Genomic DNA, 25,908 nt, shown 5'->3' with positions numbered 1-25,908 from the left:
TTTACTTCACAATTACTTTCCCCTTTTTCCTGCCCCACTCCACCTCTATTAGGCTATCTAGGATACTTTCGGATTCTTTTTTTATAATTTTTTCTTTATTGCATTTTAAGTTTTCCACAAACAACATTGTGATATTGAAATATCGAATGATACAATAAACTTTGACATGTACTCATATTGCAAAATATTCTATAGAAAATAACAAAATGTTAATAGTATCATCCTACTAATAAGAAATTTTAGGGGCAGATACTAAACATATATTCTGTGAGCGAAAGAATCTTAGGCAATAGGAAAAAAGAATATAGCGAACAGTGAGAGCGCCTACTTATGCCGACTGTATTTTCATGCAGCTATCTTATGTGAGTCAATGAAGAATCTCAATTGTGAGGGTTCAAAGAAAATATAATTTGAATTCTGAAATTTCACTAGGCATTTACAAGGATACCGAATAATAAACTTTGAACAGATATTTAAAGCCTCATCTCTTAATTCAATAAACTTCTTTCTCCTTTCTTGTGTCGGACGGGTAATATCTGGAAATAGCCAGATCTTTTGGCCATAAAAATTCTCAGATCTTTTTCGGAAGAATATCTTCATTACATTATTTTTTTCCGTAATAAATGCAAAAGTCACAAAAAGAACAGCTCTAGTGGTAACTGTATCTTCCAAGGATAATTCCAATAATTCTGAAACATTTATTTGTTCTGAGGGCTCTTCCTTCTCCTGGTTTTGCTGTCTTCTTTGAGGTAAATAATATGCCTTTAAAATTAATGGAAGTGCTTCCATAGGTATTTTTAACACATCCGTTTTGAACAAATCAAGTGGTATTATTTGTGGTATAACCGGGAAATTAAGGACCCTTATATTCAGTATTCGCATAGAGTTCTCAAGATTTTCCAGTTTTTTATTAAACACAGTCTCATATTGAATCATACTCAATTGTTGTTTCTCGATATTCTTAATCTTGTTATCCATGTCATTAATCTTTGCCTCTTGTATCTCAATTCTTTTCTCATTTTCAATGCTTCTTTTATTGGAATTTGTACAAACTTTTGACAATTTCACTATGGCTGACTCAATGGCCGCCATTGCTTCCCAAAGTGATTCCAATGTTATTACCCCCGGTTTCACAAGAAAAGGGCTTAGTTCTGAAATTGGCTCACCCTCTCTTGCTGCCACAAATACAGTGTCCCTTGAACTGTTCTGTGGCGATGTCTCGGGGCTATCATTCAGACAGAGAGGCACATATCCTCCAATCTGCGTCATTCCTCCCACCTCTGCCAGCCTCTGACCTTCTCCTTCCTGGCGAAGTGGTGGACTTCTTGGTGTTGACTCCCGGTATTCACTCGTGCACAGAGGAGGGGACAGTGTCTCCGGTGCACCGGGGCTTAGCGAAATCTCCTCTGCCAGGGAGGGGGTGCTCGCTCCTCTCCCCTCTCCACCGCGGCACTCGCTCCAGGCAAATTCGGCCTGGCTGCGAAGAAGGCAGGTATCGTAGGTTGTCATTCCGATATTTCCTTAACTGCCTGGCTCTCCCGGAGCCGGGCCTTTCACTTCGTGTGCGGCATCAAATCTTTTGCAATTTAGTACGAGGAAAAAAGAAGCTGTTTCAGGAGACCTGCTTCCTCAGCATCTCATTCTGTCGCCATCTTGGACTCCGCCCCCATACTTTCGGATTCTGGTCCCCAGACATCCTCCGCATGGGTACACCTCAGTTCCATCTCAGCGTACCACTAGGGAGTAGATGATGCCCTGTTAACGGCTCAACCCCTTGTGAGTCAGTTTATCATGGGCTTTCTACAACTTAAGCCTCCTCTATGATCACCGGTTACGGGATGGGGCCAAAATGTAATGCTTACAAGGCTCATGTGTTCCCCGTTCAAGCCTTTGCATTCCTATAACATTAAAATTCTAACATGGAAAATTATTTTCTTCATAGCCATCACTTCTGCTAAAAGGGTCAGTGAGTTACAAGCTGTTGCATACTCACCCAACACTAGGTTCCTCCGTGACCGACTGGTCCTCCGTGCTCACCCTAAATTTCTACTTAAGGTGGACACAGCCTCTCACCTTACTCATTCTGTAGTCTGCCCACTCTTTCCCAGGGCCTCACTCTCACCAGGGCGAGAGGGTTTTGCACACCTTGGACTGTAAGCGTGCACTTGCATTCTATCTAGACTGCACTGCAGTCCATAGGAAATCCACCCAACTCTTTGCTTCTTTGGCAAAGACAAGCTGCAAGTTCCAGTGGGCAAACAAACTCTCTCCAACTGGCTAGCAGACTGTTTTGAATTCTGCTATGAGGAAGCAGGCCTTCCTCTCCAGGGGTGAGGGCAGGCACATTTTGTAAGGGCCATGGCAATAACAGTACCACACTATCTTTCAGTACCAATTGTCGACATTTGCTAGGCTGTGACATGGAGCTCTCTTCACACATTCGCAGCCCTCTACTGCTTAGATAAGGAAGTCCGTCAAGACTCTGCCTTTGGCCAATCTGTCTTGAAAAACTTTGTTCCAGTATAATCCCCAACTCCTTCCCCAACCACCAGCTGTGATTTCAGGCTGCCTCATCATTGCCAATAGCACCTCAATTATTGTGCCTGCTGCATGAGTTGCCTGCTATCGGCCTGTTGTAATATGAGTCAGCCTGTAGCTTGCTAATCACCCATATGTGAGGACTACCATCCTGCTTGTCCTTGGAGAAAGCAGAGTTGATACCTGTAACAGGTGTTCTCCCAGGACAGCAGGATGTAGTCCTCACGAAACCCACCCGCCACCCCACCGAGTTGGGTCCGCTTATGTTTTGTTATTTTATTTTTCGCTCGCATGTTTTTGCTGCAAACGAGACTGAAGGGGGAGACCCCTGTGGACACAGGGATCATGGCATGCTGGGCATGCTCAGTGTGCCAGTCAAAGTTTTCCGTGATAGGGCTCCGTCCAGTGACGACACCCATATGTGAGGACTACATCCTGCTGTCCTGGGAGAACACCTGTTACAGGTAAACAACTCACCTTTATCATGCTCAAGCCAATACTTCTTCTCCCCCCCCCCCCCCATGTCTTACCACCAAGCATTATAATAATTTGGACATCTACTAAAATAGTGAGGCTGTTGCCCAAATATCTGGCTTCCTAGGTCCACAAGGCTTCACTGGATGGTAACCGACCAACACCAGCCTTCCAGCCCTGATTCAGCTGGTATCTGGGGAATTGTAGCCTGCTGCTATCAGCCTGGAAAACACATGGTCTATGATATTGCCACAGTGTCCCTTTGTCACCTTCCTGGAGAGTACCCTGCTATCACCAGTCTATCAACACTGACCCAGTTTGTGGGGAGCTGCAGCCTTCAATCCCTCCGTCATGCTAACCGGCACATTTTAGCTTTTCTGAATTTCCATTAACCTTTCCAAATCATATCCAGAGTTGGGTTTTGACTCACATCTCCTTGCAGACTCTTGCGTCAATTCCAGCCGGTAAATGGAAAGCCGGTTCACACCTCCACAGATGTTGCTGTTCTCCCCCTTGCATTGCATATTACATTCGGACTCGCTGACATTTAAGGCCTGGATCTTGTGACCACAGTAGCATTCTGCTCCAAACTCCAATCCTGCATACAAGTATCCCCTGGAGGAAAAAAGAGAGCAGTGCCTTCATAACACAGATGTACTGCACAGAGAGGAAATTAATGTGAAGAATTAACATTAGATTTATATGCCTGGAGAGATTTAACAGACTATCAAAGCTGCCATTCATAACCCTGGTAAAATGTAATACTCAGTTCATGAATTAACAAACAGGAATTTATAACCATGTTTATCCTCACTGTGACTCCATTAGTATTCCTTAGAAAGCATTTTTTGTATTCCGAAAAAAGCTCTTCCATTCAGCAGTATCCATTCCCTCATAACTTATGGGTGATAATCTCCTGGAAACTTCTGGAAGCTAAACCTGCATGGCTTGTGGTACATGCCTTCCCTTTCCAATATTTGCTGGCTGCACTCTCCTCTCCCATCCCATCTTAGGTTAGGGGTAGGCAACTCCAGTCCCTGAGTACCGCAAGCCAGTTGGGTTTTCAGGATATCCACAATGAATGTCCATGAGATGTATTTATTTGCATGCAGTGAAGGCAGTGCATACAAATGCATCTCATGAATATTCAGTGTGGCTTTCTTGAAAACCTGGCCGGCTTGTGGCACTCGAGGACCAGAACTGCCTATCTTGGATGTTACAATCAAGTCTACAATCTCTGTTTATAAATAAATTTTTTTAAAAAGTCTACAACATACAGGCTCAATGGAATACAAACCAACAAATCCTAGAAGGGTTTGGATGGTTAATATTTTTCAGTTTGTATTACTGTGGCTTTGCTAATTTTACACCACATCTGTCAAACAGATATGCACTTTGGGACAATTTTTAAACAGCTCCAATAGTTTGCAGATTCACAGATACCCTGCACTAGTACATGCACAAACTAATTTTCAAAGGGAAACTCCAGGTGGAACTTCCCTTTAAAAATCTGGGATGACAAAGACTTTGCACCTGCTTTACCATGCAGGTTTTCTCATCACTGTCTGGGCTCGATTTTGCTGCTGCGAGGAGGGTAATTTTCAGCCCAGGAAAGTAACCCAAGGTAAAAATTAATTTACCTGGAAAATGTTTTTTTAATTGCCCTCCCCTTTGGGTATAATTTCAAAGGGAAAGTACACACGTACTTTCCCTTTGAAAATAATCCTAGAAAATCTACCTGCACGCATAAACACCTGCTAATTGGTGCAAGCTGTTTTTCAGAGAAAAAGTTATGTGCATAATTTTGAAAATGTAAAAAGTATATGCAAACTCCTACTCAAATTCCAGCCCAGAAATCCCTCTTCCTACTGTGTGTATGATACACACACAGAAGAGCTACATGCATACTTTTACCCTCATACAGGGCAGGCGATTTTCCAAAAGCCCTTGTCCATAGGTAAATCACTGTTTTGAAAGCTACCCTCCCTATGGTCACAGGATTGCCATGAACAATTACTCATATACAGTGCTGTAATTCCTTCAACACACAGTACAAGCCTCACAGCAACACAGATGACTATACTTTCTCAAATATGGTGCATTCACTGTAAGATCCCCCATACATATATTGCAATGTTACTGATAACAAAAGATATTTGTGTTGTGAGCATTCAGAACTTTCTTTTGATTATGAGGATTATGAGGATAACACCCTCATCTGGAGGCTGGTCACCCTTTGCCCCATATCATTTTCATCTTATTGTGAGGCACTTGTACCCTAAAATCTAATCCAATGCACCCCTCTCTTTTCCCAATGTGTTCTCATCCAATATGGGGGTGAGGTTGAGTCCTCTAAGAAGTTTCCAGAAAGTGGGAGAGTCGGAGCAGCAGAAGGCACTGTGTAGTCCTACCAGAAGAATCTGGAGGGAACGCTGACCCTTAGCACGAACCCTTGTGTCTGCCGCAGAAGCAAGAGCCTTCTATTTGAGGTGATCCTAGACTTCAGGATCAATCTTTTTATCTGTGGTAATTTCCAGGAGTAGCGGCCCCTGAAGAAACTACCACTTGCTGGGCATATAAAGAAGTGTTGTGCTTTGAGTATGGGTTCTGTTATGGGAGAGTGGCAACAGACGTAGAGCATTGGCTTGGCTGTCAGACAGCGACGTGCTTCTGGAACTGACCATCTGAGTTGGTCTTAAGGTGCCTCGTTGCATCTAGGGGCATGTCGTTTGGATTTCCCTATTGTTTGTCCAATGAAAAGGAAGACTACAAGACCCTGCATGCAATGGGATAACACCAGTACTCAATCACCTGTCCTGAAAATCTGTTTCTTCCTGGGAGGAGGAGGAGAGGCATGTATTTGTACCCATTCACTATTAGGAAGCAGCACAGATTGCACAAAATATTGTGAAAATGCTTTATTTCTTTTCTTCTTCTCTAATCTGCAGCTATCTACCTCGGTTAATGCAAGCAAAAGTCACTGGCAACACAAAGCCTGGCTTGGAGAGATGTTTGGGTAAAAGGATTAAGAGTAACTTTTTACCCCAACCAGAGGTCAAATTCAACTTCTCCAAGAGAACTCGTGTGCTTGGAAGACTTGGGGTAGGATATGGTGGGTACACAGAACACTATTAATGCATTTTTTTTTTAGCCTCCCCAATTAACTCAATTTCTGATTGGGAAATCTCCAACTACGTCTGGAGAACCCAGTATTATTGCTTCCAGTCCCTCTTAAAGTAAATGTTCTTCCTCAGTTACTGTGCATATATTGGTTGAAAACATTTTCTTTATGAGGTTGTGTAATTCTTCCCCCCCATATTCAGTGGACTTAATATTAAGAGAATATGTTTATAAGATTACTTTAAATGTTCTTTTTTTGTGAATGTTAGTTTTTTGAGACTATTCTCTTTATTTCCATTACAAGATTTGTCTTGTTAATTATGTTAAAAATCAATAAATAAATAATTATATAATGCATTTTACTTCCAGGTTATAAGGCAAAAAAAAAAAAAAGTGAACATTTTGGAAGGGGGTGTAGACTTTCTGTAGCCATTGTGCATACATCGTATGATGTCATGATGAAAGGGGATGGTAGAAGCAGGACTATCTGCTGTTTCAGGATAGGCTGATCTGCGTTTTGTTTTAACTTCACTGCAAGTAGGGAGTTTTTCAATTAGAATTACTGCAATGGGTAAAAACAGGGTCAAGAGAGTCTATCCTGAAACAAGATGTCACAGGCAGATAACCCTGGGTAGAAGAACAAAATGAAAATTAATCTGAGGGAAAGGGAGAAGACCAGGAAGCTGGGGGGCAGACATGCATTCGAGTTGTGTCACAAACCATGCATGACCAGAAATAAAACTAATAAAATGAAGGTAAAAAGAATGACAACATGGTATTGGGGTTCATATTCAAAAGATTTATATAGTTAAAATCTGCTTTCAAATGCATAAATTTAACCAGTTAAAAACATTTTCTCCCCATTCCCTCCCCTCCCCCCAGATAAAATTTGTCTGCACAAAATTGCTGTGCACACAGGGAATATAACTTTAAAATGGGCATGCGGGCACCCATATATATGTTTATAAGGATGCGCGACCAGATGTGTTGAAATTTTATATCTTGCATGCGAGTACGTCTGTGCGTGGTATATAACAACACGCGCATGCTATATAAAAACGGTTTTACGAGGGCTTGAAGCAGTTTATTATTGCTTTGTGCTAATTGACTTAACAGCCGCCTTTGACACTGTGGACCACAACACGTTATGCCATCAGATGAGAAACATTGGGATCAATAACAAGGTTCTCAGATGGTTCTCTTCATTTCTATCAAACAGAACATTCCAAGTCAAACTGGGCAACCACATACCTGACACCTTCCAATATGATACCGGAGTCCCTCAAGGCTTAGCCCTCTCAGCAAAACTATTCAATATTTACATGCTTCCACTGTGTAAATTACTGACAAATCTAGGAATAACTTTCTTCTTGTATGCTACTGACTTACAGTTTTACATACCACTCTCTAGATCATATGAAAACACAACTTCAATACTCTCTACTTATATGAAAGCAATACAACAAGAACTCTCGCAACTTAAACTGACATTAAACCGTAAAAAGACTGAAATCATCTGGCTGAGTAGAAACCTATCGACAGTTAAACCACCTGCCCTAGACTTGGATAACTTTCAGATTGATCCCTCAAATCAAGTATGAGATTTAGGTGTACAGCTGGATGAGAACCTCACAATGAAAATGCACATCAGTAAATTAATTAAGACAGGATACCCCAAGCTGCATATTCTACATTGGTTGAAACCATTATTAACTTTTGCGGACTTCCATACTGTACTGCAAACTCTAATCTTCTGAAACCTTGACTACCGTAACTCCCTACTACTAAGTCTTCAGCAAGTCACTTAAAACCACTACAACTATTACAAAATGCCACAGCAAGACTATTACTAGGATCTAGGAAAATATGATCACATTACACCATTGCTGATATCACTGCATTGGCTACCAATACAATCCAGAATCTACTATAAACGTTTAATGATAATATGCAACATCATTCACTACAATAACACCGGCTTACTAGGAGTGACTCTACAACCTTACAATGCTCATCTAATACTAAGATCTCAAAATAAAGGACTAATATCTATTCTCACAATACGGCGCAGACATCTGACACAAATAAGAGATCGAGTGTTTTCCATAGTGGGTTCAAAACTTTGGAATTCTCTGCCTGAGCATTGCATATTTTACCAGATAGAAAGAGATTTAAATGTAAATTAAAAACATGGCTATTCAAAAACATAAACATAAAAACATCAGAGTATGCAGAACCACTAAAACAAGGACAAAACATAATAATTGAACCATGAAGAATAAATCAAAAGAGAGAATGCAAGACTCTCAAAACAGCTCCCTGACTAAGACGGGAGCTTTTTAATTATCCATACTCTCTGCTTTATGTGTTAGATCAATTTTAATATGTAGTAGAAAATTTGACTTGATAGATATATGCCTGCCATTGAATACCACCTCTGTAACCAATCCGTATTGGTCTGTTTGTCGAGCTATAACTACTATGAATGTCACTTTGTAAACCATTGTGATCTATAAATGGAACGACAGTATATAAAATATCTAATTAAATAAAAAATAAATAATAGGCCGGGTGCGTAGATGTGCGCTCCTAATTTTAGTAGTGCACGCACACAGCAGGGCAATGTCGGCTTTGAGGCACACAAGTGAGGGAATTTTATAACAGGTGCGCGTCCAGGCCATGACCTGTTTCACCAGTTTGTCCACCAGTTCGCCCAGTCTATAGCTAGGCCCTCAAGACCCCCCTGGTTCTTTAGCCTGCACTCTCCCCCCCCCCAGTTAACCCAGACTCCCTCAAGCTCTTCATATTTGGCTAGAAATTGTTTTTCCTAATTTACACCTCATCTATAGCAGAGTAAAGTTTTGTTGAAATGGACCTGGATGCGTGCCCATGTGCATACACACATACGTGCATATCTCTTGGCACCGCCCCGAACGTCCATGCCCCACCCACCCGATTCGAGATGGTCATGCATCGGTACTTACGCACGTGTGTGGGCGGCTTATAAGATCGAGCGAACACGAGCATGTGCTAGATGCGCGCCCATCTCCCAGTTTTGGCGTGCGTCTGGCTTTTAAAACTCACCTTGGAGTTGGACAGACAAAAAAAGAGGGGGTCAGGTTGTTCCAAATTTAGCAGGTAGTGTGATAGTCGCCACTAAGCGTCTACATTTGCCCACCAAAAAGTGTAGCCAGACCAGAACTGACGGCCTTAGAAGCTAAAATGTGCAAAGTTTGTATGGCTAGATTTACCTGGATATTCGGCTGCAGCTTTACCCAGCCGAATATCTGGACAAAACTGACCAGTTAAAGTTAACCGGGTTAGTTTGCCACGCAGCAGTTCCTTAAAAATCTACCTCATTACCCTCCGAATTAGTTCATATTAGTGAAAGTTTCAACAAGGGCCTGCTTTTATGCTTCTCCTCTGTAGCGCCAATCCCTTCCCACACTCATTTTCCAGTAATATATTCACACGCAGAGTCCAGCTAACACGGCAAGTTTGTTTTTAAATGGAATAGCTTATGGCTTCTTTACGTAGATGGAGAGAGATTTTTTTTCCTACAGTTGCTTTTGTAACATTCTATACTCGCCTACGAGCAGCAGCAGCATAAAACGAGCCCGCAGGAGTGAAAGCCTTTCACTGATGCCTCCTGCCTACACCACAAGGTTCTCTGCCCTGCCGGCGCCTGCCCACCTCTACGGTTTGTGCAGCGTCTCCCCACGCAGCCAGAACAATAAGGAACTTTTTTTTTTTTTAATCCCATGTCTGCAAAATTTTTAAAAGGAGCCATTGATTCCCCCTGTTTTAGGCTGAACTGTGCAGCTCCTGAATTCTTGCATCTTTCCTCTCCGTTTCCGCAGCTGCTTTAGGCAGTCCAGCCTTGCAGCCTCGCTCTAGACTGACATGCAGAATAGCAGATGTACAGATACGACATCTGCTCTTGCAGGCCCTGTCTTGGGCACATGGATTTATTTCCCTAAATGCTAAGCTGACTGAAAAATACCCTGACGGTTTCATTGGTAAAGAGCATGCTGGGGGAGCAAAAAATTCAATATAGGTCTTCCTCCTTCCTGCTTGCAGCAGCGTGAGCCATACCATTCTGCTTTCTGGTAGCTCGGTGGTGACAGATAATCATATTTCCACTTTAAATCCTTGCTCTGTGGTTTTGCCCCTGCAGGAGTTTCCTGGATTCCAGCATTTGCTTTATCTTTGCTTTCCCTTGTATTTACCCCGCCGGGCCCATCTCCTTCGTGACTCCTGCTCTGACTCTTCACACAGCTTAGATATTCTATTTGATATCAATTACTCTCGTCCCAGCTGCTTCTGGGGTTCAATTCCATTCAATAATGGAAGCAAAAGCTGCTAGCAGATTAATTAAACCTTAAAGAACATCTGCCTCAGTACTTCTCAGAGTAATTCTCACGTAATATTGGATATCCCAGCAGTAGAGAAGGGCCTAGAGACAATAGTGGCAGGTAGAGAAAGACAAGGGTGTTTGCCTGCCATTAGTAAAGTGGTTCCAGAGATGCTTGAAGCTGCCTTGCACCCAGAGCCTTCTTCCTGCAGCGTTATAGAGAGACAGGGCAAGAGGAGATGTCAAGAGATTATCGAGTCCAATCCTCCACCTCCAGGCAAGGTCTACAAAGAAAAGACAAGAAATCTTCTTTCCCACTGAGATATTTTGCCTGTCAAGCAAGGCCGACCTTGAACCAGCAGCGCTCAGGTCCACGAGCGGAAAGCAGCTTGTGTTGTGACTTCAGGTGCTTGGGGGGGGTTCTTCCAGCGGGCTCATCTTGCTTTGCTGTATGTTTTGATTCAGCCCCTTGGACCAGCCCTCACTAGCTGTGCCACATAACGTTCCTTTATATTTCTGGCTGCCTGCTGGTGCAAACGATTTCCTGGACCCGATCTTGTGATTCTGTGCCTAGCTTAGTTCCCATCTGCCTGCATCCCTTTATTTTTTACTGCCTGTCCGGACCTTTGCCTGTCGCTTTTCCTTCCAGACCTGCTTCTCCTGCTTTTAAGGGTTGTGCAGAGTCTTTTTTTTTTTTTTTTTTCCTCCATTTTATTTTTTCTTTTTCATGTTGTGTGTTGCTTGTTTCTTTTTGCTTCTTTAAAACAAACAAACAATAAAACACATCAAATTTAAAGCATGAAACAAAACAAAAGAAAAACAATGCACCGTCCACAGCTAAAAATCCTAGCCCCCAAATTTCCAGGTCCACCCCCCTCCCTCTTATTGAAAGTTTTGTATAGCGAGGCAGAAAGAGGAGATTTGGGGTTTTGGATCCTCCACCTTTCTGGGGGAGCTTTCAGTGGGGTATGCAAAGTGATTCAGTGGGTCAGGAGATACAGAGTGGGAAGGCGAATAGAAATCATTCCCGGATATGAAGCGAGAGAACTGAAGGAATAGGAGCTTGGCTGTTGGATCTTTTCCTCATCTCTGGGAGTCTGGATCAACAGTTGGAAGTTTTGGAGTATGGTTGAGAAGACTGATTCAGTCTGGAGGGATGGGTGTCCTCCCAAGATCTGGAAAGGCTACATCACTTTGCCTAAGTGAACAGAGAAAGCAAGGGTGAGAAGAAGTTGGGACTCTTGACCAGAGAACTCAAGAGACTTGAAGGTTTGAGAGCTGGATTGCAGTTTGGGAGATTTTTTGGATTTTTCGACTTGTAGGATTTTTGAGCTTGGGGATCCTTTCCCATCTTTTGGCCAGTGTATGCTAGAACTACACTTCAGTTACCCTACCCTTCATGGGGAGGAGTTCTTCAATCTGAATGGTGGTGCAGACTAGTAAGGAGATCTAGAATGGCCAAGGAAACCCTATTTCTTCTCACTTTAATATTTTTTGATGCTGTTCCTACTCTTTTGGCTTGGAAACTCATCTTTAAGGTAAAGTAAACTGCTATTTTGAACACCACCACAGACTCTGGCCATTTCTTCCAGCGCAGTAGTTGAATGGATAAACATTGGGGCGATTGCTACTTAACCCTTTTGCTAATTTTTTCCTCTTGCTCCTATTTCGGGTCTTACTTCATTTTTGGGACCTTATCCTGCTGAAGTGTGAGCCATCGCACCTAAGAGTGACTGACCGTGCCAGGGGCTCAGGAAGATAACTTACTCCTCCGCCGGACCTGAACCCCCGGCATCACAGCTCCCCTGGACGTTCTCAACACAGACCGGGGACTGGCTACACAAAAACGTACGACAGTTCTGGACTAGATCTGCCGGCACCAGGTATATGCAGTAGCATCAGCTGTGGGGCAGGAGAAACCAGGATCACTCCTGCCGCATGAAGATATCTTCAACAAGAGGGCAAGAGGATCCAAGTGCACAGAAGGGCTAGGGAATATAGAGGGAAGGCCTGGGAGTCAGCTGGATTTTTTTTTCGAGGTAGCCGCAGCCTTTCTTATTTATATTTTTTAATGAAATAAATGAAAATGAACAACATTTTATTTGGTTTTGTTTTCTTTTAAAAACAAAAATGAAATGAAGTGGGAACATTTCCTGTTAAATTCCCAATGAATGCACATCCCTACTAGCTACCCAGTGCTGACCCTTGATATTGTCTGTAGGACTGAAACTAGGGCTAAGATACTTCTGTCTACTCGTTCCTTTGTCTGTGCTTTATGCCCTGACTATAACCTAACTTCAGGTGTGGCCCAAAGATCGCTGGACATGCTGAAATCCAAGGAAATATGAGAACTATCAAAACTCTTCACTGACATCTGTGGACTGAGAGTCCTGTCAACCGTCCAACATGGGAAATTTTTAATCAAAATGAAAAATGTAGTTGTTGCTGAGGTGGACTTGAGAATTTTAATAAAAGATACTGGGCATGTTTATGTATAGCAAGGATGAGATAATCCCTAGATGAAAAAGATCATCATTTTAGATATCCATGTTCTGCAAAAGCTAAGAATCTGATGGTTGGATAGCAAATATATCAAGAGAGATATGGTGGCATGTTGAATCTGTGTTGTAGGGGATGAGTAATAGTGAGCCCTCTGGGCACACAGAAATACCTACACTGCCTGAATGCAATCCACTTTAAAGTGCCTGAAAAGCAGAATCTAAATCAAATAAATAAAAAGTATTATTATTATTACACCCTACTATGAAGCTATTAGAAGTAGATGTTAATTTTGCTATGTAGCGTGTGTGCCAAGAGCATTAGTCCTTCAGTGATAATTTTAAGTATGTTGCATATAGACTGGTAAATGACTAGATTTTTTGATTGTATGACAGAATGGGGTTAGAATGTGCTCACATTCTTGAAACCAGAGGATAATCAATGCAGTGAATTTGATGGCCAACTTGACACCACAGGAACTTCATTCTGTCTCCAAGTAAGTTTTCTCAGTAAAAAAAAACAAAAAAACCCCAAAGAGGTGGATTTACTAGTGTGCTACTACGTTACCATGCAATAACGCACATTAACACATTTTAATAAATAGACCCCATTTGCTCTAATGTAAGTCATCTTAAAGTCAGCCAGTAGCATGCATTATAGCGTGAACAACAGCAGTTGATTTTTATCATGTGTTACAGCAGTTGATTTTTAGCACAGCTTAGTACAGCATAATATAGTAGATGATGGCAGAAAAACACCACTGGCCCATCTGGTCAACCCACACTGGAAAAATAAATTCCAACTGACAACTGTAGAAGCTTGGCCGCTTCTGGACATCAGTCCTTATACAAGTCAGTTTGTTTTAATCCTTCCTTGTTATCTACTTTCCTGGGTTGATGAGCACGCTTCATCTAACAACCAGCCCCTCCCCCCATGTCTTTCTAAACAGAATAAACAAGATGGAGTCGGTCCAGAGGGAGGCTACTAAAATGGTCAGTGGTCTTCGTTCTAAAGTATATGGAGGGGTATGTGAGGGAAGAACCTTTAGAAACCATTAAGAAGTTTCTGTTAGAAATGCTAGGCTTTACCGAAGTTGAATTACCAGTGATCAATTCATGTTGTTTTTTTCCTAAATCAAAAAATGCAAATTTAACTAGATCCGAAATGCCTTTTCAGGAGGATCCTACGAATTTTCTTGAGAATTCCACTTTACAAGTCATAGATTGGGGTACATTATTAGTAACTTCTTCTAGTCCTCAGGACTTAAATAAAGTTATGAAAAAACATTTTAGTAAGTACCCTATCCCATTTTTTGATAAACTTGTTAAGATCTTCCCTGGCTTAACTTGAACCACCCAAAACCGGCGAAAGGGATTTCTTGCCCTTCGTCAAGAAGTAATATCCCTGGGTTTCTCTTTTGTTTTACGTTTCCCGTGTAGGTGTCTGATAAGAAATCAGGAGGATCTCTTTAGTTTTTCCATGCCTGAACAACCAAAATGTTTTGTGGAACAAAGGAAACGAGTCACTTCTTCCCCAACATCTAGTTAAGAGATAAAGAATAATGTGCTGGAGTTCTATGTTAAGTCTTTTCCTTTAAAATATGTAATGGATGTCAATCTCCCTTAAAATTTCTGCCTCAGGTCGAAATTTCTAAATTATTGAATGTATTATTATAGTGGAAATGACACAATGATGTGATTTAAGTTTATTTGTTAGTGTTTAGCATTATTATATATTACTAATGTGTCAAGACCACATATTACTGTTACAAACTGATGTTTTGTTTGTATATGAAAATGATAGATAAATAAGTAAAAAAAAAAAAAAAAAGCATATGGGGAGAGACTGATCTAAACATGTATACTGCAGAAGAAAGACAAGATAGGGGAGATATGATAAAAATGTTGTTTCATTTTTAGGGGGGTGTTTTCCATGAATTCCATTTCATATGTTTATTTTGGTTCTTTAGTTTTTAAAACAATGAAATAAACGTTAAACCCCCACCAAATAAATGGAAAATAAAAAGAAACAGGGCCAGCTGTGACCCCCACCCATCCCTCTCACCTGGAAAAAAGGGATCAGCAGATGAGGACTAAGCCAAGGCTGAAGCCTGGGCCTTGTGTAGGGCCTAGCCAAGGTCGTGGTGACCTATGGTGGCCTAGGCCTGTGAAAGGCCGAGTCTTCGGCCTAGGCCTAGGCATCAGAAACAGGTTTCCAGGCGTGGGTCCGCCGCCTACCCCCAGGTCTGGAGACTGGGGCCAATGCCTGAAGCACAGCCTGGACCCAGGCCTGACATCAGGACCCCAATACCAGGGCCCAGACTCAGGCCCAACATCAGGGCCCGGTCCAGAAACTTGGTCTCGAGGTCAGTGCCTCAGCCCAGACTCAGACCCAACACTGGGGCCTAGCCCATAGACTGGCTCCCGATGCCAGGACCTCAGCTCAGATCCAGATGACAACGACACCTGGGCCTAGGCCTTATGCTAGAGCCTGGTCTGGAGACTGGGTCTGATGCATGGGCCTCGGCCCGGACCTAGGCCTGACACCAGGGCCTGATCCAATGTCGGGCCTGAGTCCAGACTGAGGCTGAGGCCTAGCATCAGACCTGGGTCCATGCCAAGGCCCAGGTTTTGAAGCCCAGGCTTTGGGACTCAGCATTGGGTCTGGGTCCAGGCCAAGGCCCTGGCATCTGGCCTGTGTCACAACATTGGATCCTCTTCAGAGCACGGTAGGGACAATTTTTGGGGTCTCGAATGAGGTCCCAGCATGTGGCCCAGGCCTTGGCTGAGACCCTGTTGTCATGCTTGGTCCTAGACCTTGGTTCCTGTGTCAGGGTGTAGCTTAGGCGAGGTCCTGACCTTGGGCCTATGCCCAGCCCAAGTCCCAGTGTTACACTTGGGCATAAACCAAGGCCCCTGCTTTGGGCTTCAGCCTATTCCCTTGGCGAGGCCCTGGCCTTGGGCCCAATGGATCGCTTTTTTTTATATTGGTTTTCAAAACGAAACATGAAAACCAACAAAGTTTTGTCAGATTTTCAATCGTTCTGCTTTGAGAATGAAATGAAACGACATAGGATATTTTGTCTCATTTCCTATTTCGTTTCTCCTGAATGCCCATCTCTAATAGAGACATTTAAATATTTCAAAGTTTTCCATGCATAGGAGGCAAGCCTCTTTCAATGTGAAAGAGGATCTAAAATGAGGAGTCATGGAATGAGATAAACTCAGGAGTAATCTCATGAAACATTTCTTTACAGAGAGGGTGGAGAATGTGTGGAACAGCCTCCCTGTTGAGAAGGACGGCCTCTAAAGGCCTTGCATTCTGTTGAGAAGGCGGCCTCTAAGGCCTTGCATTCTGTTACACACTGGTGTTTTAGTGTGCCCTTGGGCCTCGGCCCAAGCCCAGATCTTATGGGCCGGGCCGCGGGTTGACGGTGTGTCCCAGTGTGGCTGACTGTCTGACCCTCTGCCAGGCCTGCAAGCTCCCAAGGCCAACACCCAAGGATGTTGGAAGTTGAATGGTCCTCCGACCATTCCGAGCCCTTTCGGACCTGCTGCTAGGAACAGCATGGAGCACCAGGCCTGGCCTGAGGTTGAGGGCAGACGGGCCTTGACACGTAGACAGGACTATGGTCAATGCGACGGCATCGCAGACGAAGACACTTGGGTTGATGCGACGGCATCGCAGACGAAGACACTTGGGTTGATGCGACGGCATCACAGATGAAGACACTTGGTTGATGCGACGGCATCACAGACGAAGACACTTGGTGGATGCGACGGCATCACGGACGAAGACACTTGGGTTGATGCACGCGCGCCTTACACAGCCCTTGGAGGCAGGGAAGACGCAGGGAAGAACATCCGGAAAGGCAGGCACATCAGGAAGAACCCCTTGGAGTTCTGGGTTGGGAAGATCTGGACTCCCAGGGTCTGGATGTGACTCTCTCTCCTCCTGGGCGTCAGCTTCCGAGGCAGCCTGCGGTGCTAGGATCCTTGCTTGCAGATCCAGCAAACAGTGATGAAGTGGATGTGACCGGCACAGAGGGGGAGCGAGCCCCGGATGGAAATACCATGGGAGGGAACTATTGCAGCGCTTGCAGTGAGTAGGTTTTAGCTGGGGAAAATCTGCTGGCGTTCTTGTCCTCCTCAAGCTCCAGCTGGCCGAGTCTTCAGCTGTTGAGCAAGCCATTGCCACTGCTGGCAAGACCTTCAGAAGTATCTTTAGATAATATCCGGATGGGTGGACAATGACATTTCCAGTTGGGCCTCAGATATAGTTCTCTTAGTTAGAGGTGTTGCTGAGATGTGTAATGTACAATCTGAAGATATAGCTGTTTTGAAGGAAAAGGTGGAACTTGTGTGTCTTGAATTTGTCCTTAATTCAGGATAAAAACCATAAGAAAATTAAGCAGTTCCAAAGACTCCTGTTTTTTACTCCTTGAGATTTACAGAAGAAATATTTTGTGGACATCTTGGGGATAACAGATAGAAATATTCCACCTTTGAATAAAATATTTTTTCATACCAATTAGACGAAGGTCTATTGAATGAGTTTTCCTATTGTTGTGCTTGCTCACGCAGTAGGCTTGGATGTATCTGCCTTGTTGGATAGCTCTGAAACTGCTATCGAGGAGAGGGGTACTCTTTTGGCCAATTTCATTGTTGAACAAGATCTTAATATGGTTTTGAATTTGTATTTTTGTAAATCACAAGCTATGTATTATGAAAAGGAGATTTGGATATACCTAGATGTGTCTAAATCTACACAGGATAAAAGGAAATTGTTTTTAGTTATGCCACAGGAAGTGTTGGCATTAGGAAGCAACCTTTCTTCATAGATTGATGCAATTGTGGACCCCTGTGCAGTGGTGTAGTTGACTCAGCCGAATGGGCAAACCCATGTGGCCCCTACTGACCGCAGGCAGAAGTGCCTGGGTAGGACTAACTGGAGCTTCACCTATACCAACTGTAGTTCCTGCAGATTGAGCCCTAGATGCGGACAGCCAGCAGGACTTAGGAGGTCCTGGGGCAAGGCGAAAGAGAATGTCCAGGTCCAAGCAAAGATTGGGGCAGGTGGCAGACAAGGGAGTCCAGGGCACGAACCAAGGTTGGGGCCAGCAGCAGGCGACAGAATCTGAAAGACGAACCACAATCAGGGCAGGCGGCAAGCAAGCATTAATCAGGTCCAGGAAACGATCAGAGGAATCTGTAGCCAAGCCAAGAAGTCAATCTGAAGAAGCAGGAAGGGCCAAGAGAGATAACAGAAGTAGGACACACAAGAAGATGAGGGACACATGACAACCAAGGAGAAGGAATACCAGAGCAACAGCGGGAACCACAGAGGCAGGAAACAAGAGCAAGCAACATGCACTGATAAGCAGGCTACTCGGGAGACATTTTGCCGAAGTGAGGAATCCAGGTTCAAGTAGGTATAAGTAGCCAGGGGCTTGTGATGTCATCCCTGGGCAACTGCCGGGCTTTCCCACCAAGGCACAGACAAATAATGCATCCAGGCACACACACGCACCTGAGGCATCCTTCTGCCAGGTCTTAGCTGTGCACGTGCCTGGGTGTCCAATGGCAGCCAAGCAGAGGGCATCCTGTGCCAGTGAGTCTGGGGAGGCAGCTGGGACCTGCAAATGTATCGTTAAGCATACAGGGCATAGATATCACATTTTTTTCCCTGAGCAATTGCGTTTCTTTCTTGATCAAAACCAGGTAGTTGTGAATACCAAAATTGTTGCTCGAATGATGCTGTGATATTTGATTTATAGACCTATTATGCTTTGCCTTTCCTTAGACTTTTCTGTTCTGTTCTCCTCCCTCTTTTGAATTGAGGGCTGATGTTTTTGATATATTTTATGACTAGGTTTTTGTTTTGCTTCATGTATAACATTTCTGTAGTTTCTTGACAAGTTTATCCTTGTTGTAATTGACAAAAAAAAATATATATATATCTATCTAAAGTGTAATATAAAAAAAAGATTTAGATGTGGAGTCGACTGACTAAATTTGAGCATGCCATCTCATCAGTCACCTAAAAAAATATTTAAAACTTATGATTTACAGCTGTAACAAATTCATAGTTCCTTCTGCTGTATGTTACAGTCTCAGCAAGAAAGACCGTTCCTGTGAATTATTTTTATAGACATAGGTAAATATAAGTAATCACTGCTTTTGGGATTACTTCAATCAGTGCTGTAATCCTTTCATTCATGCGAATCCTCATGAGCTGAGTGGTGGTCTGTCCGCACAGAAAAAGCTTCGCAGTGCCAAGGAAAAAAACTCTAACTCCGGAACGGAACCTACAGCATATGTTAAAATGATGGCTTGAGATTTCTAGGAGGGCATTTGTTGCAAAAGAACTTACTAATAAACCTTCTTCTGAGAAGCATACAAAGAATTATAGGGAAGCTTGCGAGCCACTCCGTGTCATGCAGTTCAAAAGCCCTTGTTAGTTCGAGAGTAGGAAATGCAAACACTCAGCACCTTGAATTAAGGCACTATATCAATCTCATATACAGTAAGATGGCAGATTTTTTAATATGATGTTGAAGCTTCAAGCTGGGCCTGGTGACTCAGTGGAAGTGCCGTGCGCAGCCGTACGGGGAAAAGGAGCCTTCAATTCCTGAGCCAGGACTCTGCTCCTTGGGGAGGAGCCTTCGTGGACTCTGAGGGGAGAGAGGTCTGTCATCGTGCAATGGCGACACCTAGTGGCCAGACTGAGGGTGCCTGCGTTCCAGGCTCCAGAAGGAGCTGTGGTCTGTGGCCCTGGGCCAAGGACTGGGCCTGTGATGACTGGGCTACATGGGAGACAGCAGTGGGGGGAGTTATAAAATGAGTTGAAGCCAGTTCTGAAGCCCACAGCAGGAAGAAACCCCTGGGTTAACAATAACAATAATAATCCTTCACCACGTATCCCTTTGTGGTCTTGTTTTTCTCTGGTACATGCAGTAGGATATGGGGGGTGGGGGCAGGGCAGGGAGAAACAGGAAAAAAATGTAAAGCAGAATTCACTTGATATTGAGACATGAGCAAAGATGACTTAAATGCTTGAAGTTTCTCCCCTCATTTGTTATTCTGGCATAAGGATGTTGGGAAGCTGTGGAGTTGTTATTCTCATAGCAATTGTAATCAGTCGTGCTAGACAAGGGGTGGCCAACTCTGGTTCTCGAGCCATAAAGAGGCCAGGGTTTCAGGATACCCACAATGAATATGCATGAGGTAGATTTGCATACAGTGAAGGCAGCGTGTGCACATCTATCTCATGCATATTCAGTGGGGGAGATCCTGTAAACCTGGCCTGTCTGTGGCTCTCGAGGACTGGAGCTGGCCATCCCTGAGCTATATTTCATGTTATACTTAATAAAAATGATGGCACATTACGCAGCGTATTTTACTGGAAGTATTGAAGAACTTACAATATTTCTGTCACAGCTCATCATACAATCTCACTTTACAGTTTTATTTTGCCCTCCCCATTAATCACATAGGTCAGTGTGAGTTTTTTTGGCTCAGTCCACCTGGGCTAGAAATATTTTCCAGAGGGAGCAGAATTTGGAAGATGTGAGCCAGAAACTGGCAAACTTTGCATCGGTGGCCACTGTCCCACGCACTCTTTGTCGAGTGCACAAAACAGGACCCCAGTGCCCTAAGAGGCAGCATTGAGATACCATGGGATGTGATGAATAAATATGATAATAACACTAATAATAGAGTGTGAATGCCTTCGCAAATGTGATAATGCGCAGAAAAATGGCAAATGTGTGCCACTGGCACATTTTTATGTGCACTAACTGCCATTTTCGTACACGCAATTTTGCGTTGGTGAAGAGACATGCAAAACTTATGCAAAATCACAAGTCGGCTGAAGAATCATGCAAATCGGTACATTAGCAAATTTTGCATAGCAACATTATAAGGTAGATTTTAAAAGCCGCGCGCAAAAAAACCGCCCATTTAGGTGCATAAGTGATCCAAGCGGGAGCTACGCGAACTTTAAATGGCTGGGAAGGGCGTGCATACGTCGATGTACGCGTACCCAGGAAAAGTAGGTGGGAAAGGGGCAAGGCCTGGAGGCTCCAGAGGCGGGGCCAGCACGGATTCACGTAACTCTGAATTTTCCTCAGCCGGTGCGTGCGTGTTATGTGCTGCAGCTCCTTGTTCAGGCGCAGGATTCTGATGAACATCGGCAGAGGGAGAAAAAGCCTCTTTAATAGCACTCGGTCTGATGATGTCAATTTTACAATGAATACCTCTGAATGGGTCTGTAACACCCCTCCTAACCCCAACCCACCTCCCGAAAACTCACCCCGAATCAAAGTGCCCCCTTACAATGGTCCATAAGAGTATCAGACTGGGCCTTATAAAGAGTTTCTCTCTCTCTCTCCCCTCCTGCGCCTAACAAGGAGCAGTAGCAAAGGAGCAGTCCTGCATACATCTCCAGACATGCAGGCATAGGTTATAAAATAGCGTGTATTGATGGGCACGGCCTTTTGAAAAATGACCTTTTTGCGAGGAAACATCCCAAAAATCGGTGGTTTTCTGTGAAACTTGTAGTTACTTTTTTTTTTTTTTTTTTGGCGATAAAGCGTGAGCTTTTGTACAGATCTTGATGCAAAAAAAAATCACCACACCAAATTAATTTACATATTAAATAAATGCCCTGGTTATCGTGAGAAAGGTTTCTCGTGGCTGACTGCAGATTAGTCCGTCGGCCCTTAGGCTACCGTAAACAGACAAATCTTTTGTACGGGGGCTGCTATTCTGCAGAGCGTCTGGTGGCAGGTAAATATTCTTCAAACACCAGGAAGGGAGAAGACGAAGCTAGGGATATCACAAGAAAGACGTATTGCGGAGGAGCTGAAATTACCGTTCTGCACAGTTGTCCTGACAACGGAACACCGTCATCTTTTTGTAGTCAAAAAAGGAGACTCCACGCAGGGCTCGCCGGTGTGTGTCATCCACGTAGCAGCCAATATATTTTGCTGAAGGGGAAAAAAAGAAAACATTATCAGAATCAGCTGGTTCCAAATTCTTAGGTCACCACTGAGACTCACCTGCCTCAACCTAAACCCCTGGCTAAATTAAATGCTCTTCTTTTTAAGGGCCACAATTGAAAAGAGAATCCAACTGGGTGCAAACCTCACACCCGATTCCGACTTTATTCTAGTATTTTAAAGTTTGCGCTGACAGTCCCTGCTGTAGATTAGTGAGCGGCGGGTGTGCACGCACACTATTTGCTGTGCAGCAGAGGCAGGCAACGTCAGTCCTTGTTCTGCACGCCAGGTGGGTTTTCAGGATATCTATATGCAAACGTGCATGAAAAGCATTTGTCCACAGTGGTCTCTACTACATGCAAATGAATCTCATGCTTATTCATTATGGATATCCCGAAAACCCAACCAACCTGTGGCCCTCGGGGGGACTAGAGTGACCTGCCTCCTGCTGCACAGCATTGTCAGGTTTACTAACTTGGACCATATATTATCTGGAGACATTGGACCGGCCCTGTTTTTATTTTATTTATTTATTTATTTATTTATTTATTGTTTATCAATTCTGTTTATGAATGTGCTCCATTTTCTCTAAGTAACGTAGGAGTTACACTGGGGGCTTAACCACAACTGACCCAGCATGTCCAGATAAAATGGATCCATTTGATACTGCTTCACGTAGGATGGGCTGTGCTTGAGGGAGAACTAATTCTTCTTTATAGGTAACTGGGTAACACTCAAACTGTTCTTACCCTCATCTTACACCTTCAAAAGGCCAGTTCTGCCAAAACATTTTATATGAGTGCAAAGTCTGAGGGTATTCTTTTACACACAAAGTTTACACTCATTCTTAAAGTGACAGTACATACGTGCAGTGACAAAATTATCCCAAGAAAAACTTCCAACACACATTTATACCTGCTAACGTGAGCGGGTAGTTTTCTCAAGGACGTTTGTCTGCCTACTGTCTAAAATTAAAGGCGTGAGCTTTAATAATGTCTGCCCAAACCCCGCCCCTTCTCCCGGACTGCCTTTTTCATATGCAGGTAAAAAAAAGCACAAAAAGGGCAATATCCAGTGGTCAGTTTTACAAGAGACCATTTATGTGGGTAAAGCAATGATTTATCCTTGTAAATGGGTTTGAAAATTACCCTCAGAGGCGAGGAGGAAGGGGACTTCTGCAGTCAAAAGTAGTGCTTTGTCTGCCTAGATGGCCCGTTACATGTAAAATGTTCATGCACGGACACTGTGAGGATGACCGCACAGCCCCATATACACACGTGCATGGCCGTGCGGAGAACTACTACAGTATTCTCTAACCTGCATGCATCAGGTACAGTACTTGCAGTTTATAAAATACACATAAGCGTGAATACCTGCAGTGCATTGAAAAAGTGTATTTCAATGTATTGAACATGCATTCTTTTCCTACTTATTTTATAAACATACGTGTGAATAATTTTCAGGCAAAAAAAAAAAGACTTGCTCCCGTAAAACCCTGATTGCCATGTGTAGCTTGCTATATTTTAAAACATGTGTGCATCATTGAAATGACCAGTTTTCTGATTCCTCCACCAGTTCACCCAGTCCTTCTCCAGGTCATCGAGATCCTCCCTGTCCTTCAGCCTCAACTTCTCCCAATTCACCCAGACCTCCCACCCAAGCAATAGTTGACAACAGACCTGTCTGATATCAACTGTGCAAGACAGTTAGCAGAGGTAAAACTGCATGAATAAATCACCGCTAAGTCTCTTATAAAATAGCAACTTGCGTACATAAATCTTGGAACCAGTTTAGATCATTCCCTTTTTACGCATGTAGATGTGAGCACGCAAGCGAAAATATGCACGTACATTTGAACATTCACCCCTGTATGAGCACAGGGAAGAGGCATTCCAGGGGATGGAGCTGGAAGGGACTGGAACTTATGCGTATTGTGTTTAGATTTGAAAAAGGAGGCATTTAAATTCTCTCGGCGAAACCTATGCACACGAAACAGCGGGTGTTGTCATGTGCGCATGGTTTTGCCGGGATCATTTTCAAAGCCAACTTATGCACGCAAGTCCGCTTTGAAAATCGACACAACTTATGCGCATATTTGCTGGCTTAACTTAGCATACGGTTTTTCAAAATTATCCCCTTTTGCATCTACAGGAAAAAAAAAAACTAACGGCCCAATTTTAAAACCCCTCCGAGCGTAAAATCCAGGAATTACATGCATGGCTGGGCCTTGTGCGCACCGCACAAATTTTAGAAGAGGCCCGGCCACGTGCATATCCCCTGTTACGCGCACAAGAGCCAGGCCTCTTCCAAGGGGTGGTCCGGGGCGGGGCTTGGAGGCGGTTGGCACAGCGGCCATGTGCCGCTGTGCCGGGAGATCGCACGCCGGCAGGCTGCCAGCGCACGTAACTTATTTACAACTGGGGGAGGTTGCGATGTGTCGCCACGCGAAACTTGCAATATTCCACCCCCCCCCTTTGCTCACACCACCCCGGATTTTATAATATGCGCGCCTGCCATGCACGCATGTTATAAAATCGCACATCCATGTGCGCGCGCCGAGTAGCGCGCACACACGTTTAAAAATCTACCCCTAAAAGCTTAGTATATCTGGTACAAAATGAACTCTCCTATTTACCCAGAAATAAAAACAACAAAAAACACACATCCAAGTTCTGAGAATTTTGATGGGCTTGCATATCATACAAGAAAGCAACCCCTAGGAGAGTTCTTTTATTTTCTACTTTATCATGTAAGAATAAGACATGAATATCTACAGTACAGGCAGTCCTTGACCTTAAGCTGTTCCGAATTTACAATGCGTTCAGACCACATACACTGTCGCCACTTTGCAAGGTTTGTTTCAACTTTAGAACACATGGAGCATCTCCAGGCAGAAGGAAAGGAGGGTAAGCAGCAAAGCATGTTGGTGCCAGGAGAAGGAGAGGTCAAGGTCAAGACAATGTCCTACAGACAATTTTTATTAAAGTTTAAATTATTTACAAAAATGACACCCACAGGTGTTCAAAAAAATGTTGTATCTGATTTTATCTAATGAATTTGATATTTGTAATGCACTCTTAAATGGGTGTTTGTTCATTTTGTGTTTGTTTGTTAATTATACCATGAATAATTGAGGAAAAACTATGTTCTTGTTCTTTTATAACATGTCTTCTTGAAACATACTGTACTATATTTAGCAAATACACAATTTGCTTGCATTTAAAGAGTTAATAAATAGTTACCATGCGTTTCTCTACAGTAGAAAAACAATATTTTTTTTGTAATTAGAAATCTCTCTTCAAGGACTTTCCTTGCACTCCAATACGCTGCACACAGGGCAGCAAGGTAGCTCAATTTGTCAAGGTTAGCACTAGTCAGTTGAATTTCTGCATCAGGGATTACGACCTGAATGCTCATCCCTTCATGTGAGAGAGACAGAACGCCGCTCTGATTTTCAGGAAATTAGTCACAGCAAGCAAGGAGGTGCCATCTCCTCAGATCGTAACACTCCATCTACTTCTGACTAGTGAGGAAGCCCTGACCTTCAGAGGAACTGGCGTGGTCCAGAATAAAGATTAAACAGAGCACGAGCAAAGTCTTATTTCTATAGATTGCTACATTCTGCTTCATTTCCTAAAACAGGATTATCCGCTGATCATGCTTATATCTGGGTGGATATAATGCAATAAGAAAAACACAGTAATCAATCCAAGACAGTAGAAAAAAACAGACCATCACAAATGATACCCATATGCATAAATCAGACACATATCACAGTTTATATACTAGACAAACAAGTAAAATAATTAACAAAATAATGCTACTCAAATTATCCTAACCTGTCAACTCTTCTCTCTGTAGGCTAGTGAGTCTTTACCCAAATGACTCAATGAAGAGCTGCATTTTCACTTTCTTTCTGAAG

General features: G+C 43.3%; 1 protein-coding gene and 1 long non-coding RNA gene across 3 annotated transcripts in view; one reads left to right on the top strand and one right to left on the bottom strand.

Moving 5' to 3' along the window:
• The window catches only part of WSCD2 (WSC domain containing 2), a 386,410-nt gene that overhangs the window by 147,578 nt on the left and 212,924 nt on the right, over positions 1-25,908 (bottom strand). For both annotated transcript variants that reach the window (XM_029571384.1, XM_029571385.1), the window contains exons 3-4: positions 21,860-21,974; positions 3,443-3,627 (exon numbers count right to left, since the gene is read on the bottom strand). In XM_029571384.1, coding sequence (XP_029427244.1) covers positions 3,443-3,627; positions 21,860-21,974 — 300 coding nt within the window. The remainder of the gene's footprint in view (positions 1-3,442; positions 3,628-21,859; positions 21,975-25,908) is intronic.
• LOC115073165 overlaps positions 1-25,908 on the top strand; it is a 423,208-nt gene that overhangs the window by 229,754 nt on the left and 167,546 nt on the right. Inside the window, exons 3-4 of the long non-coding RNA XR_003851940.1 lie at positions 5,961-6,124; positions 13,381-13,481. This is a non-coding gene — a long non-coding RNA (uncharacterized LOC115073165). The remainder of the gene's footprint in view (positions 1-5,960; positions 6,125-13,380; positions 13,482-25,908) is intronic.

Source organism: Rhinatrema bivittatum, chromosome 11, assembly GCF_901001135.1.
Source record: "Rhinatrema bivittatum chromosome 11, aRhiBiv1.1, whole genome shotgun sequence".
Lineage (NCBI taxonomy): Eukaryota > Metazoa > Chordata > Amphibia > Gymnophiona > Rhinatrematidae > Rhinatrema > Rhinatrema bivittatum.
Note: the sequence above shows the minus strand (reverse complement) of the source record. Positions and strands in the feature narration are given on the sequence as shown.